This window comes from Podarcis tiliguerta (genome assembly GCF_965153285.1).
Source record: "Podarcis tiliguerta genome assembly, chromosome: 1".
Classification (NCBI taxonomy): domain Eukaryota; kingdom Metazoa; phylum Chordata; class Lepidosauria; order Squamata; family Lacertidae; genus Podarcis; species Podarcis tiliguerta.
In genome coordinates this window covers 17,414,276-17,428,870 of record NC_139534.1, presented here as the reverse complement: position 1 = coordinate 17,428,870, position 14,595 = coordinate 17,414,276, and the positions used below count along the sequence as shown (strand labels likewise).

The 14,595-nt window shown below is 44.3% G+C and overlaps 1 protein-coding gene across 6 annotated transcripts in view; it reads left to right on the top strand.

Moving 5' to 3' along the window:
- Positions 1–14,595, top strand: part of HECW2 (HECT, C2 and WW domain containing E3 ubiquitin protein ligase 2) — a 199,516-nt gene that overhangs the window by 97,985 nt on the left and 86,936 nt on the right. For all 6 annotated transcript variants that reach the window (XM_083405479.1, XM_083405480.1, XM_083405481.1 and 3 more), the window contains 3 exons: positions 898–1,005; positions 10,482–10,576; positions 11,963–12,035. In XM_083405479.1, the coding sequence (XP_083261605.1) occupies positions 898–1,005; positions 10,482–10,576; positions 11,963–12,035 (276 nt within the window). The remainder of the gene's footprint in view (positions 1–897; positions 1,006–10,481; positions 10,577–11,962; positions 12,036–14,595) is intronic.

Genomic DNA, 14,595 nt, shown 5'->3' with positions numbered 1-14,595 from the left:
AAATCTACGAAAGCATATATATATATATATATATATATATATATATATATTTAACATATCATATATAACATTTCATATACATTAATTTTTAACATCTCATTTCCAACAATCCTTTAACATATTTTCTTATCTTATACAATGTTTTAGACTTCCATCAACCGCATCTGAAGATTTTTCAGTCTTTATCACTTAGTCTACATTTCTTAATTTCTCTATTACTTTTAATTGTCCTTAACTAATAACTCTTCATAGTCTTCTCTGCAATATTTCGCATAGTCCTCCTTACAAAACTTTTAGCAATCTGTTTATTACAATTGCTTTTCAAATAATGCAAATATTTACTCCAGTCCTCCAAGAATCCCAGTCCTCTCTGGTCCCGCAGGATTTGAATCCTTCCTGTCATCTTATCTAATTCTGCATAGTCCATTAATTTCATTTGCCACTCTTCTTTTGTCGGTAATTCTTCTTGTTTCCATTTTTGTGCCAATAATATTCTTGCTGCCGTTGTTACCAGATTTTTTTCAATGAATCTGGGGACACTTTTCAACTTCAATTGATTTTGTATGGGGACTGATTTGTAAATCCGGGAAATTGGGATGTTTGGTAACCTTAGTTCAGTTGCCACGTATTAGTTGTCAGCTTTTCTTATTTTGTTTTATAAGGAAGAAACATCATTTCTGTGATCAATCTTTTATCTTACGATTTTCTGCATAATGCATGCAGAATACATGTGTAAAAAAACACAGGCACAGAAATAATTTTTTAAAAAAATCTTTTTGGGGAATTTTCATTAGACAAGCATCCTTGTACAAAGGTTCGCTCTTAAAAATAAACTGCTTGCTAGCCTTCCCTGATAGCTGGTTGGGTTATGACATCCTTTTTTCTTTCATCTTCCAGATGAGAATTCACCAGCAAACTTCTGGGACTCCAAGAATCGTGGTGTGACCGGAACGCAGAAAGGACAAATTGTATGGCGAATTGAACCTGGCCCCTATTTCATGGAACGTAAGTTACACGGGTGATAGAGAACATGCATATGAATAACTTGCCTTCTTGAGGCGACTTTTTCAGAAATGCTTTGCCAGCTTTGGTATGCCATGTAGTGTTTTGTTATAGAAAAGGAGGGGTGGGAAGACTCTCTTGGAATCCTATTGGGAGGGAGATGGCAGCCATAGCAAGAACTTGTTCAAAATCAGCAATAAATGAGTTACTAGTTCCCTGTTGGCAGAATAAAATGTACTCATTCTGCAGCCAGTGTAACATGTTAGGTGGATTGTGCAACATAAGCTGAGAATAAACAGTGTGTCAGGAATATATACTGGTTTGTAAAGAGAAGGGCTGAAATTGAAACATAAATTAAATGAGCAATTTCAGCTGTTAGGAAAATGTGTTGATAATTTCTTCTGTTGCTCATCTTTTTATGTAAGTTGTGTCACGGCACATGTTAAAACTGAGCAAGTGAATAAAGGGAATAACCAGAGCAAATAACTTTTTTATATAAAAAAGCTAAATTTTAGAAGTAAAGTAGTGCAGTCCTCTGGCTCAGTGCGGCCCAGGATTAAGTGCTAGTTTTTCTAAAATAGTACAGGAAATGGAGCTGCACAATTGTGATTCAGTGACGCATTTTGGTCTGTCCTCTTTTTCATACGACCATCAGCTCAAATCTCACATGATCATCAAGTTGAAATGTCTGCAATTTGGGAAGAAACATAAAAGTGTTAGATGAGCTTAGGCACCTCTGAACCTCATAAGGGGTGTTAGCAGAAGATATATATCTTGGACTTGAAAAGCTAGAGAGATGAAAGCCAAAGTTGAAATGCAAATGGCTAAATCAAACTCAGTCATTCACACAGTTTATACAAAGCAGCTGACTGTTGTAATTAATTTTTTCTCCCACATGGAAAAATGTGTTCTTCAGTTCAGTATTTGATCATTTGGGGCACAAATAAAACAATTTACCTGAGAGTCTGTAGATGATGGCAGAGACAAGCTCTGAGACAGGCAGCAATATAGCAAAACCAAATTTTGTATCACACCAAAGATTTCAGAAACTTCAGAAACTAACTTGTTTTCAAGTAATGAATGTTAGCTGATTTAAAAGTATCCATCACTCAAAATTCCCTCATGATGGTAGAATCATGGATTTCTCTGGCAGGAAGGGAACAAAAAAAGGCAATCTGGTCCAGACTTAAAAACAAGGATCTGCACCCTTATCAGATAAGGCAAAATTATATTCTGATTGTTTCTTCCTCCTTTCATTCAGAATACTGAAGGGAAAGGTTGAGGATGAACAATGAAGATGAGGTTGACTTAAAGTGGAGTTTTCACAGGCTCTGCTCTCCCAAATATGTTTTTACATGCACTTGTTAGGAATGTGAATAGTAGCTACTTACTGTAGCCTTTAAGGCATAGGTGGCAAACCTGAGCTGGTACTAAGAGTGGCAAAAACTTCAAGAGATAGCAGCTCACCTGGGCCAGAGCGAGAGCTCCCACCTGTCTGGCTGCTAGAGTGATACTAACTCTTGTCTTCTTCTTCTTCTTCTTCTTCTTCTTCTTCTTCTTCTTCTTCTTCTTCTTCTTCTTAATTGAATTTATTGAATTTATATACCGCCCTATACCTAGAAGTCTCGGGGTAGTTCACAGAACAAAATCAAAATATAAAATATATAATCAAAATAAAAGCAACAACCCAATAACACCCCCCGCAACCCCCCCACATTTTAAAAGGGCATAGGATGTTAATCATATCAACCAAAGGCCTGCTTAAAAAGGAATGTTTCTTCCTGGGGGGAGGAAGAGGAGGAGGAGGAGGTGGAGGTGGTGGTGGTAAAGGACACCTGGATGGTTAAGTCCAGTCAAAGGCAACTATGGGGTTGTGGCACTCATCTCACTTTTCAGACCGAAAGAACCCTGACGGAAACCAGAGTGCACGGAAACACCATTTACCTTCCTGCCGCAGCAAAACCTATTTACTTTCACTGGGGTGCTTTCAAACTGCTAGCTTGGAAGGAGCTGGGACAGAGCAACAGGACCTCACCCTGTCGCAGGGATTCGAACTGCCGAAGTTCTGTTTGCAAGCCCAAGAGGCTCAGTGGTTTAGACCACAGTGCCACCCGCGTCCTGAAGGTGTATAATGAAGGCGGCAGGCGAACTTCCCTGGGGAGAGCATTCCACAGAGAAGGAGTCACTGCAGAGAAGTCCCTAGGCTTAATTCACAGCCTGTTTACTAAAAGCAAAATAGTGTATTTAAGGTCTTGCCCCACAAGAGCACCCTTGTTGGCATCTCTGCAAAATTCAGTTCCTCTGCCTACTCTTTTCATCCTTATCCTGTCACAAATAACTTACATCCAATGCACCACTCACGGGAACATGGGATGCTGCCTTATACTGAGGTCCATGTAGTTCAGTATTTGTTCACATTCTCTGGCAGCTGCTCATCAGGATTTTAGGCAGGATTCCTTCCCAGCCATACCTGGAGATGCTTTGCGATTGTTTGTGAAGCTGAAAACTCTGCCGCTCAGCTATAAAAGGTAAAGGGACCCCTGACCATTAGGTCCACTCGTAACCGACTCTGGGGTTGTGGCGCTCATCTCGCTTTATTGGCCAACGGAGCCGGCGTACAGCTTCCGGGTCATGTGGCCAGCATGACTAAGCCACTTCTGGAAAACCAGAGCAGCGCATGGAAACGCTGTTTACCTTCCCGCTGGAGCGGTACCTATTTATCTACTTGCACTTTGATGTGCTTTCGAACTGCTAGGTTGGCAGGAGCGGGGACCGAGCAACGGGAGCTCACCCCGTCACGGGGATTCGAACCACCGACCTTCTGATCAGCAAGTCCTAGGCTCTGTGGTTTAACCCACAGTGCCACCCGCGTCCCTCACCGCTCAGCTATAGTCTGCCCTAAATTACAGAAAATTGATGCAAGCTTAGGAAGGAAACAGTTTGGTATTTTTCCCCTGCCAGGGCATGCAAGAAGAAGCGTCACAAGATACCGCCCCATCAAAATTCCCTCCTAGCTTCTTGAAAATTAATAATAAGAATATTATTGCCATTATCGTAATCCTGAAAATATTTAAGTGTGTTTGGGAAGGGAGGGGTTCTCTACAACCTAGAATCCAAAGGCAGGCAGAATACAAACATGTGAATCTGCTGCGCATACAGAGGCAGTTACTCAGGAGAGGACATGAAGGGGAGGTTAAAGGAATAAAGAATGATGCAGCTGCCAAATAAGATGTTCTGATCAATGTTGTGATGAGCTGGCGCCCTCAGGCTGTCACCTGCTGAAAAGGCGACCGACTTTGTACTTCCAACACTAATGCCATAAGAAGTGCTGGGAAGTGTCACTCTTGCCGTTTGAGCAGAGAGTCAAAAGGTGCATCAAATGTCACATTCTTTTTAGCTATGGTAATTTAGCAGAGGAGAGCGGGGTGGGGTGGGGAGAGGACGGGGAAGGAAAGGACTGGGGAGACTGCCACATCCCATCATACACAAGCGATGGCAAATTGCTCTTTCAGATTGTTGTTGTTTAGTTGTTTAGCCGTGTCCGACTCTTCGTGACCCCATGGACCAGAGCACGCCAGGCCCTCCTGTCTTCCACTGCCTCCCACAGTTTGGTCAAACAAATGCTGGTAGATTTGAGAACACTGTCCAACCATCTCGTCCTCTGTCATCCCCTTCTCCTTGTGCCCTCAATCTTTCCCAACATCAGGGTCTTTTCCAGGGAGTCTTCTCTTCTCATGAGGTGGCCAAAGTATTGGAGCCTCAGCTTCAGGATCTGTCCTTCCAGTGAGCACTCAGGGCTGATTTCCTTCAGAATGGAGAGGTTTGATCTTCTTGCAGCCCATGGGACTCCCAAGAGTCTCCTCCAGCACCATAATTCAAAAGCATCAATTCTTCGGCGATCAGCTTTCTTGATGATCCAGCTCTCACTTCCATACATCACTACTGGGAAAACCTCTTTCAGATTATTGCTGCTTTTTTTCTGTCACACTTTCAATCTGCAGAGTCTTTTTGCTTCCTAGCTTCTGTTTGCAGTAAGTGAATCAAACTGAAGAGGGTAGTGGGTTGCTGGCTCAGCCCTTCCCAAGCGCTTCTGTATTCAAGCAGAGGGTCTTGGTTCAAGTTCTGTGCTCTTAAGTCTGCACTGTCTTGATAAATAGAATTTTGTTTGTTTATTGCATTTTGGTTCCCTTTGTTGTCACCCGATTATTACCTGTGTGTAATTTTACGGAGCTGTAAGTCATTTATGGGTGGCGCTGTGGTCTAAACCACTGAGCTTAGGGCTTGCTGATCGGAAGGTCGGTGGTTTGAATCCCCGCGATGGGGTGAGCTCCCGTTGCTCGGTCCCTGCTGCTGCCAACCTAGGAGTTTGAAAGCACGTCAAAGAGCAAGTAGATTAATAGGTACCACTCCGGTGGGAAGGTAAACGGTGTTTCCGTGTGCTGCTCTGGTTTACCAGAAGTGGCTTAGTCATGCTGGCCACTTGACCCGGAAGCTGTATGCCGGCTCCCTAAGCCAGTAAAGCGAGATGAGCGCCGCAACCCCAGAGTTGTTCGCGACTGGACTTAACTGTCAGGGGTCCTTTACCTTTAAGCCATTTTGAGGCATTTTTTAAAATATATAAAGCAATGAATAACAGAGGGTGGTGGAAGTGGGACAAGGGTTGCTTAATAAGCTCAGCCATCTGTAGAAAGCATCCCCTTTTCAACATGGGGGGGGGGGCAAATGAGTGAAGGAAGAAGAAGACCTATTTGAAAGCACACACACAAAAATGGCGCTAAAGCAGCTGGACTTTCAGTAAATAGACTGGCTTTCTGGGAATCTTATAATATATATTTTTTTATTCCCAGTGTTTACAACAGCCTTACTTAATACTGATTCCTCAAAAATCCCCACAGAGGGATGAACCAGTATCTCCTGGTAGAATAAAGAGATTTTTGTTGTTGTTTAGTCGTTTAGTCATGTCCGACTCTTCGTGACCCCATGGACCAGAGCACGCCAGGCACTCCTGTCTACCACTGCCTCCCCCTGTTTAGTAAAACTCCTGTTAGTAGCTTTGAGAACACTGTCCAACCATCTCGTCCTCTGTCGTCCCCTTCTCCTTGTGCCCTCTATCTTTACCAACATCAGGGTCTTTTCCATGGAGTCTTCTCTTCTCATGAGGTGGCCAAAGTATTGGAGCCTCAGCTTCAGGATCTGTCCTTCCAGTGAGCACTCAGGGCTGATTTCCTTCAGAATGGAGAGGTTTGATCTTCTTGCAGTCCATGGGACTCTCAAGAGTCTCCTCCAGCACCACAATTCAAAAGCATCAATTCTCCAGCGATCAGCCTTCTTTATGGTCCAGTTCTCACTTCCATACATCACTACTGGGAAAACCATAGCTTTAGCTATACATATATCATAAAATATAAGGTAAGGTAAAGGTACCCCTGCCCGTACGGGCCAGTCTTGACAGACTCTAGGGTTGTGCGCCCATCTCACTCAAGAGGCCGGGGGCCAGTGCTGTCCGGAGACACTTCCGGGTCACGTGGCCAGCGTGACATCGCTGCTCTGGCGAGCCAGAGCCGCACACGGAAACGCCGTTTACCTTCCCGCTAGTAAGCGGTCCCTATTTATCTACTTGCACTTTGATGTGCTTTCGAACTGCTAGGTTGGCAGGCGCTGGGACCGAACAACGGGAGCGCATCCCGCCGCGGGGATTCGAACCGCCGACCTTTCGATCGGCAAGCCCTAGGTGCTGAGGCTTTTACCCACAGCGCCACCCGCGTCCCACATCATAAAATATAGAAGACATCAAAAATAAATGGAAGATTTCTGGAATATCATTTTTTTAAAAAACAATTAACGGAGATATTTGGTGTCTCCAGAGCTCTTTTTGCTCCTTATGTGATCAATGCTCATTAATTGTTTCATGCAGAGACCATTTACGTGATTACTTTCCCCAGTTGGTTTGCTCAATCATTGAAGCGCTGCTGGAAATGGAAGCATTTGCAGAGAAGCTTTAAGTACATTTTCCTCTGATCCTCATTAAAAGGAAATGCGAGGGGTGGCTGCAAATTGTCACATTAAATATTGTGCATGGACTTGCACATGGAGAGGTGAAGAAACCTTAAATAAATGCAAACATCCTAACCTACTGTCAAAGCAGTTATAAACTGCAATGGAATACATCAAAGCGATTAACAAAAATTCTCAGTTAAAACTGGTGGCCTGGGCTTTTTAATGTGTCCCACTGACTCTTAAGAGTATGGTGAAGTTGCCTGGGTTTATTATCCATTGTGTATTCATGGAGCTGCACACAGGGCCATTTCCAGGTTTTGTGGAGGCCCCAGGCAAGCTTCCCTCAGTTGGTTCTCCTTCCCCCCTGCCACGCTACTGCAGGCAGGATGCTCATGGTGGCGGCAGGATGCTCATGGTGGCGGCAGCATGCGTGGAACGGTGAGCATAGCTTCCCGCCCCTATGCTCCTATGTGATGGCACCATCATCTGAAGTATGCCAGCCATGCACCTGATGTACCTGCACCAGACATTGGGACCATGCTGTGTGGCCCAGACATTTCTTCCTCTACCGCATCAGCTGTAGTAGCGAGGGCAGTGGTGACGAACTTTTTCCAGAGCACCATCATTTGCCCACGTTTGCTGCATGCTGGGGCAAGTATACTGAGCAGAGGAGCTAGCAGAGCCCGTACATAGAATTGCCGTGGTTGGATGACACTGGAGTGATGCTACTCTGACTTCACAGAAAATCTCTCTTGAGTATTAGGGGATCCTTTGAAAAAGGCTGGGAGAATCACCAAAAATTGGGCTGGGGCAACTTGCGTGAGTTCCCCTGTGCCACATACTTGACCTTTCCTTCTGATTTTCTGCTTCTACAGCACTGAATACAACCCAGTGTCTTGTGATCGTTTGTTTTAGAAGGTTTTCCACATTAACTCTGTAGTTTATGGTAGTTCTAATGGTTTTTCACCTGTTCTGCCATGCTACATCTTTGTTTTACAGCTACTGGCCATGATTTACAGTGACCTAAAACTTCCCGCATTGTTTAATGTACTCATATAAAACATATGAGTACATTTGGTTCACTTTTTTTTTTAACTTTAGAAGCCAAATGATTCATTGCTGCTGTAGCCTAAAGTTGTCAGATTTAAAGCTTCAGCCATTTCAGCTAAGCAGATGTTGAAACGCAATGGCAGCTCTGTCGTTTATGGTTTTTTTATATTCCTCTTAGTTAATTCTTGAGAGACAGTCGTAGTAAATATACAAACAACATCTTCTATCTTTTGAAAATGGAAAAAACACACACCATGTTTTGTTTGGGGCTGGGATCTTGAATTAATGTTCTGGCTCCGACTTTATCAGACCTATAAATCCAGAGTACATACTTCATCGTTTCTATGTCCCTGTGTTTTGATTAAAAGTTGTGAGTCAATAAAAACTGCAAAGGCTCTGGCTTCTATCTGATAAAAATTTATTGTAAGACCTAACTAAATAGATAGTGAAAGTTTAGTCTTGCAGGAATGTGCTTTCGTTATTTTTCTAGGGCGCAGCTCAGTATTGTTTATTGCCATCTTATCTTGGCTCTGAGCCTTTCGGGTACTCTGCTGCTTTTGTGTGTGTTTTTATATTTCTGGAGTGGGAGGTTGATTGTTTGTAGCCTGAGTACATTTCAGTGAGCCATGTTGCTCCCCTTGCTTGCTCAGCACATCTCTGCTCCCCCCTTTCAATAATAGCTCTGTTCCACTCAACTCAAATGCAGCTTGGAACTGGAGCTGATAGCATCCTTGCAGAAACTGCAATGGGCCTTGTGTTTCATGCAGCAGTTGTGGAAATCAGGACAAAGTAGCCCAATCTGCCAAATATGGTTTGGTTGTTGTTGTTTTTTTAAAAAAACCATGCTCTAGACCAGGCTTCCTCAAACTCGGCCCTCCAGATGTTTTTGGCCTACAGCTCCCATGATGCTTAGCTAGCAGGACCAGTGGTCAGGGATGATGGGAATTGTAGTCTCAAAAACATCTGGAGGGCCGAGTGTGAGGAAGCCTGCTCTAGATTCTAGAATTCCACTTCTGAACACTAGATCCATAGAAATTTAAACGGGGAAAGTATCTTTTGGCCTAGGAAGAACTCCAGTCTGAATTTTTTATTGTACAGGCAGGATTCAGTCTGGACTATCAAGAGCCCTGCAAATGAAGACAGCTGTGGATAAGTCATTCAGGACCCCAGACAGAGCCCAGTGGGGCAGACAACTTGTTCTAACATGAGCCCATCTCAGTTTTGTGCCCCATGGGCATTAACCACCCTCGTGAGGCTATGCTCCCTTGCTGAGGAGCTCAAAGTCTTAAAGGGCATCTCTCTGACCCAGAACATTCCACTACCTGTCTTACATCAGGCATAGTGCCTATCTTGGTGAGGTGGCTCAGGGAAGAGGCTGACGCCTCAATGAAACTGGGCCTGAGAGACACAGGCTCTGCAGGGTTGAAAGTCTCAGCCTTGGAAGGTTCCTGATAGTTTGGCTTGGGCCCAGTGCTTTCTCAATCTCTTTCCCCTTCATCCCTGGGCTCCTGCTGGACTTTGAAATCACGACATATTGTTTCCTGATCAGTACAGGGGTAATATATTAAAGCTGATGCAGTTGAGGATACTGGGGTTGGGATGTATAATAGTAGGAGGGGTGCCAACTTGAATAAAATATTGGGGGGAGGGCAGTTAAGCCCCGCCCCACATAATTGATCACATGACACAGTGCGTGCATGCACACCATTTCAAGGGCAATACCCATCAACTTGTGGGGGCTGCCCCCTCAAATAGGAGTTGGCTCCTGTGAATAGTAGGGTTACAGGTAAGGGTGCTTGCAACCACCTACAAGAAAGAAAGAAAAAAATAAGGAATATACCAGGGGTCTCCCTAACAGTATGCTAATTGTCACAAGTCTTTAATAAAGGTACCCCTGCCCGTATGGGCCAGTTGTGTCCGACTCTAGGGTTGTGCGCCCATCTCACTTAAGAGGCCGGGGGCCAGCGCTGTCCGGAGACACTTCCCGGTCACGTAGCCAGCGTGACGAAGCTGCTCTGGCGAGCCGGCACCAGCGCAGCACACGGAAACGCCGTTTACCTTCCGGCTATAAAGCGGTACCTATTTATCTACTTGCACTTAAGGGTGCTTTCGAACTGCTAGGTGGTCAGGAGCTGGGACCGAAAGACGGGAGCTCACCCCGCTGCGGGGATTCGAACCGCTGACCATGCGATCGGCAAGCCCTAGGCACTGAGGTTTTACCCACAGCGCCACCCACGTCCCCTTAAGACTTTAATAGGATCTTTTAACAGAGTAACAGGTATTACCTTTCTCAAATGGTTGCAAGTTGTTGCATTGCAAGCACTGTGTTCCCAAGCAGCTGTTCCATTGACTGACTGCTTCCATTCAGTAATGTGAATCTTTCATGAGTTCTGCATACTCTTACCCCACCCTTCCATTATTTCCCCCCCCAGCTGAAATAAAGATCTGCTTTAAATACTACCATGGTATAAGCGGAGCCCTGCGAGCAACAACTCCATGTATCACTGTGAAAAACCCTGCCGTGATGGTGAGTATCTTTTATTCATTGCTTGACACCGAGCCAATCTGTTTTAACGCTAACATTAAACTTGCTAATTTAGGTTGGCATCTGATATTTTCCAGTAAGTTATCTGATCTAGTGAGGATGTCAATGGGAAGATGTGATGCGTGAAATCCTGCCATTGTCACTGGAATTAATTTCAGTTATCACATCGTCACCTGAAGCTGGTAGCACAGACTTCAGTGTGTCCAGGATTTTATCACTTTGTTTTAATTCTGCATGTTGAATGAGCTATCCTTGTGGTCCTGTTCTCTGACTTAATGCATGCCAACTCTACTATTGCCCATAAATATTCAGTATGGTCACTGGCTTGTGTGTTCCGCAGACAGGTCCTTAGTTCTTTGTTGAGTAGGCTACAGCAAATTACAACCATATTTCTCTCTCCCTCTCTCCCGCCATTGCTACATGCCATGGTAAGACAAACTACCCAAGAACAAACCTTGGCTGCAACTTGTGGTTCTAAGGAGACAGCTTAACCACAACCCTGGGTTCAAACAACACACTAGGGCAGGCCTTGGCTTAGCTCAGTGCCGGAGTTAAAAAACAGACCAGCAAGGAGCACATTCATGCAATTCCAGTAGGCCACAGCTGATGATGATGATGATGATGATGATTTATTTATACCCAGCCCATCTGGCTGGGTTTCCCCAGCCACTCTGGGTGGCTCCCAACAAAATACTAATATTAATACAGTAATAATAATAAGGCGATAAAAGATCAAACATTAAAAACTTCCCTAAACAGTGCTGTCTTCAGATGTCTTCTAAAAGTCAGATAGTTGTTTATTTCCTTGACATCTGGTGAAAGGATGTTCCACAGGGCAGGCACCACTATCGAGAAGGCCCTCTGCCTGGTTCCCTGTAACCTCACTTTTTGCAGGTAGGGAACGGCCGGAAGGCCCTCGGAGCTGGACCTCGGTGTCCAGGCTGAACGAGCTTGCTTTTCCATGTTGTGTGTACTGCCTCTCTTCTCCATCTCTCTCACACACATGATAAAAAAAATAAACACTTAAGATGGCTGTGGGAGCTTATCTCTCTACAAGCCTGTTTGTCGTAAAAATAACACTGTCAGGAATATGCAATTTGTTGCTTACAATGATTTTTATTTAATTTAACTCAGTATTTTTATACTGCCTTTCCGGGTAAAACACTCTCTCAAAGTGGCTCAGGTGAGTGCCGTTGCCATTCTAAGAGAATGAGGGAGGTGTTCGTGGCAAGTTCTGGCACCTCTTTTCTAGAAAAACAGCACTGGGCAGTCTGTCATAATTCTGTTCCCTTGTTATAGATTCTTTCTCTAATTTACATACTACTTTCACATTCAGAAGTGACCACAATAATTTCCCCCTCTTTTCAGATGGGGGCAGAGGGCACTGAAGGTGGTTCGGCAAGCCAGCACTCCCGAAAATTAGTTAGCTTTACGCTCTCAGGTAAGAATACTTTTAAATTCTCTTTTCCTCCCCCCCCCCCACTTTAAATCAAGGTATTGTGAATTGTGTTTTAGGAAATGTTGCTCATTCTGTAAATGTTGGGGGAAGGATATAATGTGTGTGTGTGGTTATAGGCAGGGTTTTTTTTTCAGCCAGAACTCATCAGAACTGGGTTCTGGCTTCTCTTTGTTGCATTCCGGCAGCTCTGTAGTGTTGTGGTGCTGTTCCCCTGCACAGCGCTCAGGGCTGCACGACAGAGGTGTTTGGCAGCATGGCGCTTGGGACTGCGGGTGGCAGGGCGATTGTGGTGGTGCAGAGGTCGGCGGCGCAAGTGCCCCCCACCCCGCGACAGTAGGGTGAATGGGTGGAACTTTGGGCTGGTGTTCTGCCCCAGAAAAAGCTCAACAACAAAAAAAAGTTCAGCAAGTTCCGGGCACCTCTTTTTCTAGAAAAGAAAGCCCTGGTTATAGGCATCCAGTGTTGTGTTGTCCACTTTCGTTCAGGCAAGGACATTTTTTGCTCCAGCTAGCAGTGAAGAAAGGGATGCGGGTGGCACTGTGGGTTAAACCACAGAGCCTAGGACTTACCGATCAGAAGGTTGGCGGTTCAAATCCCAGCGACGGGGTGAGCTCATGTTTCTCGGTCCCTGCTCCTGCCAACCTAGCAGTTCGAAAGCACGTCAAAGTGCAAGTAGATAAATAGGTACCGCTCTGGCAGGAAGGTAAAATGGCGTTTTCGTGCGCTGCTCTGGTTCGCCAAAAGCGGCTTAGTCATGCTGGCCACATGACCTGGAAGCTGTACACCGGCTCCCTCGGCCTATAGAGCAAGATGAGCGCCGCAACCCCAGAGTCGGCCACGACTGGACCTAATGGTCAGGGGTCCCTTTACCTTTACCTTTAGCAGTGAAGAAATGGAAACTGTGGCAAGCCCTTCTGGCTCCCAGTCTAAGCATCACTGAGGACCTGCATGTGAGATGAGACAAAGGGATTTTTCTCTTACTTGCCGCTCCCTCTGGACCTGACGCAGAGCCCAATTTTGCATGTACAGCCGCACTGATTCACCTCTGAGAGTTGGTTAGTGTTCCTGTGGCTTCTCATTCACTTCGGATCCTTCCTTTATGCAAGGAACATGTTCTGCAAGGTCAGGAGTCTTGTTCTGTATCTATCTGATATTATATGTGAGCTGACAGGTGAAACAGCTATCTTAGAGGGTGGAGGGGACATTTGACAGGCACCCAGAGATGGTGAGCCAGAATGTTCAGCTACGCTGCTCACACTTTTTCAGCTCCCTGGACAGATTAAACTCCTCGTTCCAAAAATGGTTCTTCTGCTGAAGTATGTTACTCAGTATAAAGATGTCAAAATTAAAAGCAATGTCGCAGACCTTATCAGAACTTGAAGAGCAATTAGCAGAATGGATTTTTTTCATGGAGTGCTTTTGTTTTTGTATAGAAAAGTGTTCAGAAACTGGTGTCTTTTGAAGTGCTGCATTTCTGTGGTGTTGCTAAACTGCAGACATCGCTGCAGCTGAACTCCGAAATCTGTTCATTAACAGGACTTTTCTACCTATATGTGTTGAAGGACAACTTGGAGAAGTGCAGAATTTTGTATTTTTGAGCTTTTGCTTCCCATATTGCGCTCTCTTGCTCTCTCTTGTTTATACGCACACTTATCACTGTTGCTATTTTAACATTCGCTCACTGCTGATAGAACCCCTGATCAAACCCTATCACATTTACCCTGTCACATATTTTTCACAGGTTTCTAGAATGCCTTGATCTTCCCTTGAATTTCCATTGCTAACACCTTTTGTCTCTTCGCTGGGAATGAATGTTTCCTCTATTATTAGCACACCATTATTATTATTTTTTAACAAAGTAGAATAAAATAAGCAAAGGTTAGGTGTTTCATGAGAGGCAGCTATGTTAAGCCTAGTTGCATAAATAGAATTCTTTTGCCTCTAGCCAGGAAGTTGGTATAATTATCCCACCCACTAATTTGGCTATCTCCAGGGCTTTTTTTCACTGGAACTCAGTTCTGGCACCTCTCAGGTGGGCACCATTGTCATTATAAGTTCTGGCACCTCTTTTTCTAGATAAATAGCATTATCTACCTCCAGCAATATGCAAATAAATCCATGTCTTAACCAGCGCATCAACACTGTGCAGATTAATACACTGAACAAGAGGCGGAGCCATAACTCTCTGGTAAAGCACATGTTTTGCATGAAAGCAAGTCTCATATTAATTCCCAGAGCCACAGGCAGTCAGTGTAGACAATATGGAGTTAGATGGGCAATGATCTGACTTGGTATAACACAGCTTACTATGTACATATCAATCTAGTCTACCAACTGCCTAACATCTGAACAAACAACATGACAGCACAGCTATGAGACAAAGTCATTCCCATAAAGGAATTGACCTTTAAAAATTTCAGTTGTGTTTTAATTGTGGATAACCCACCCATTTGAACTTCCTGTGTGTTCTTAGTCATTTTTTAATGGCTACAAACTACCATTAAAATGTTTATTTTTTAAATTGAGATGGGTATACCAAATT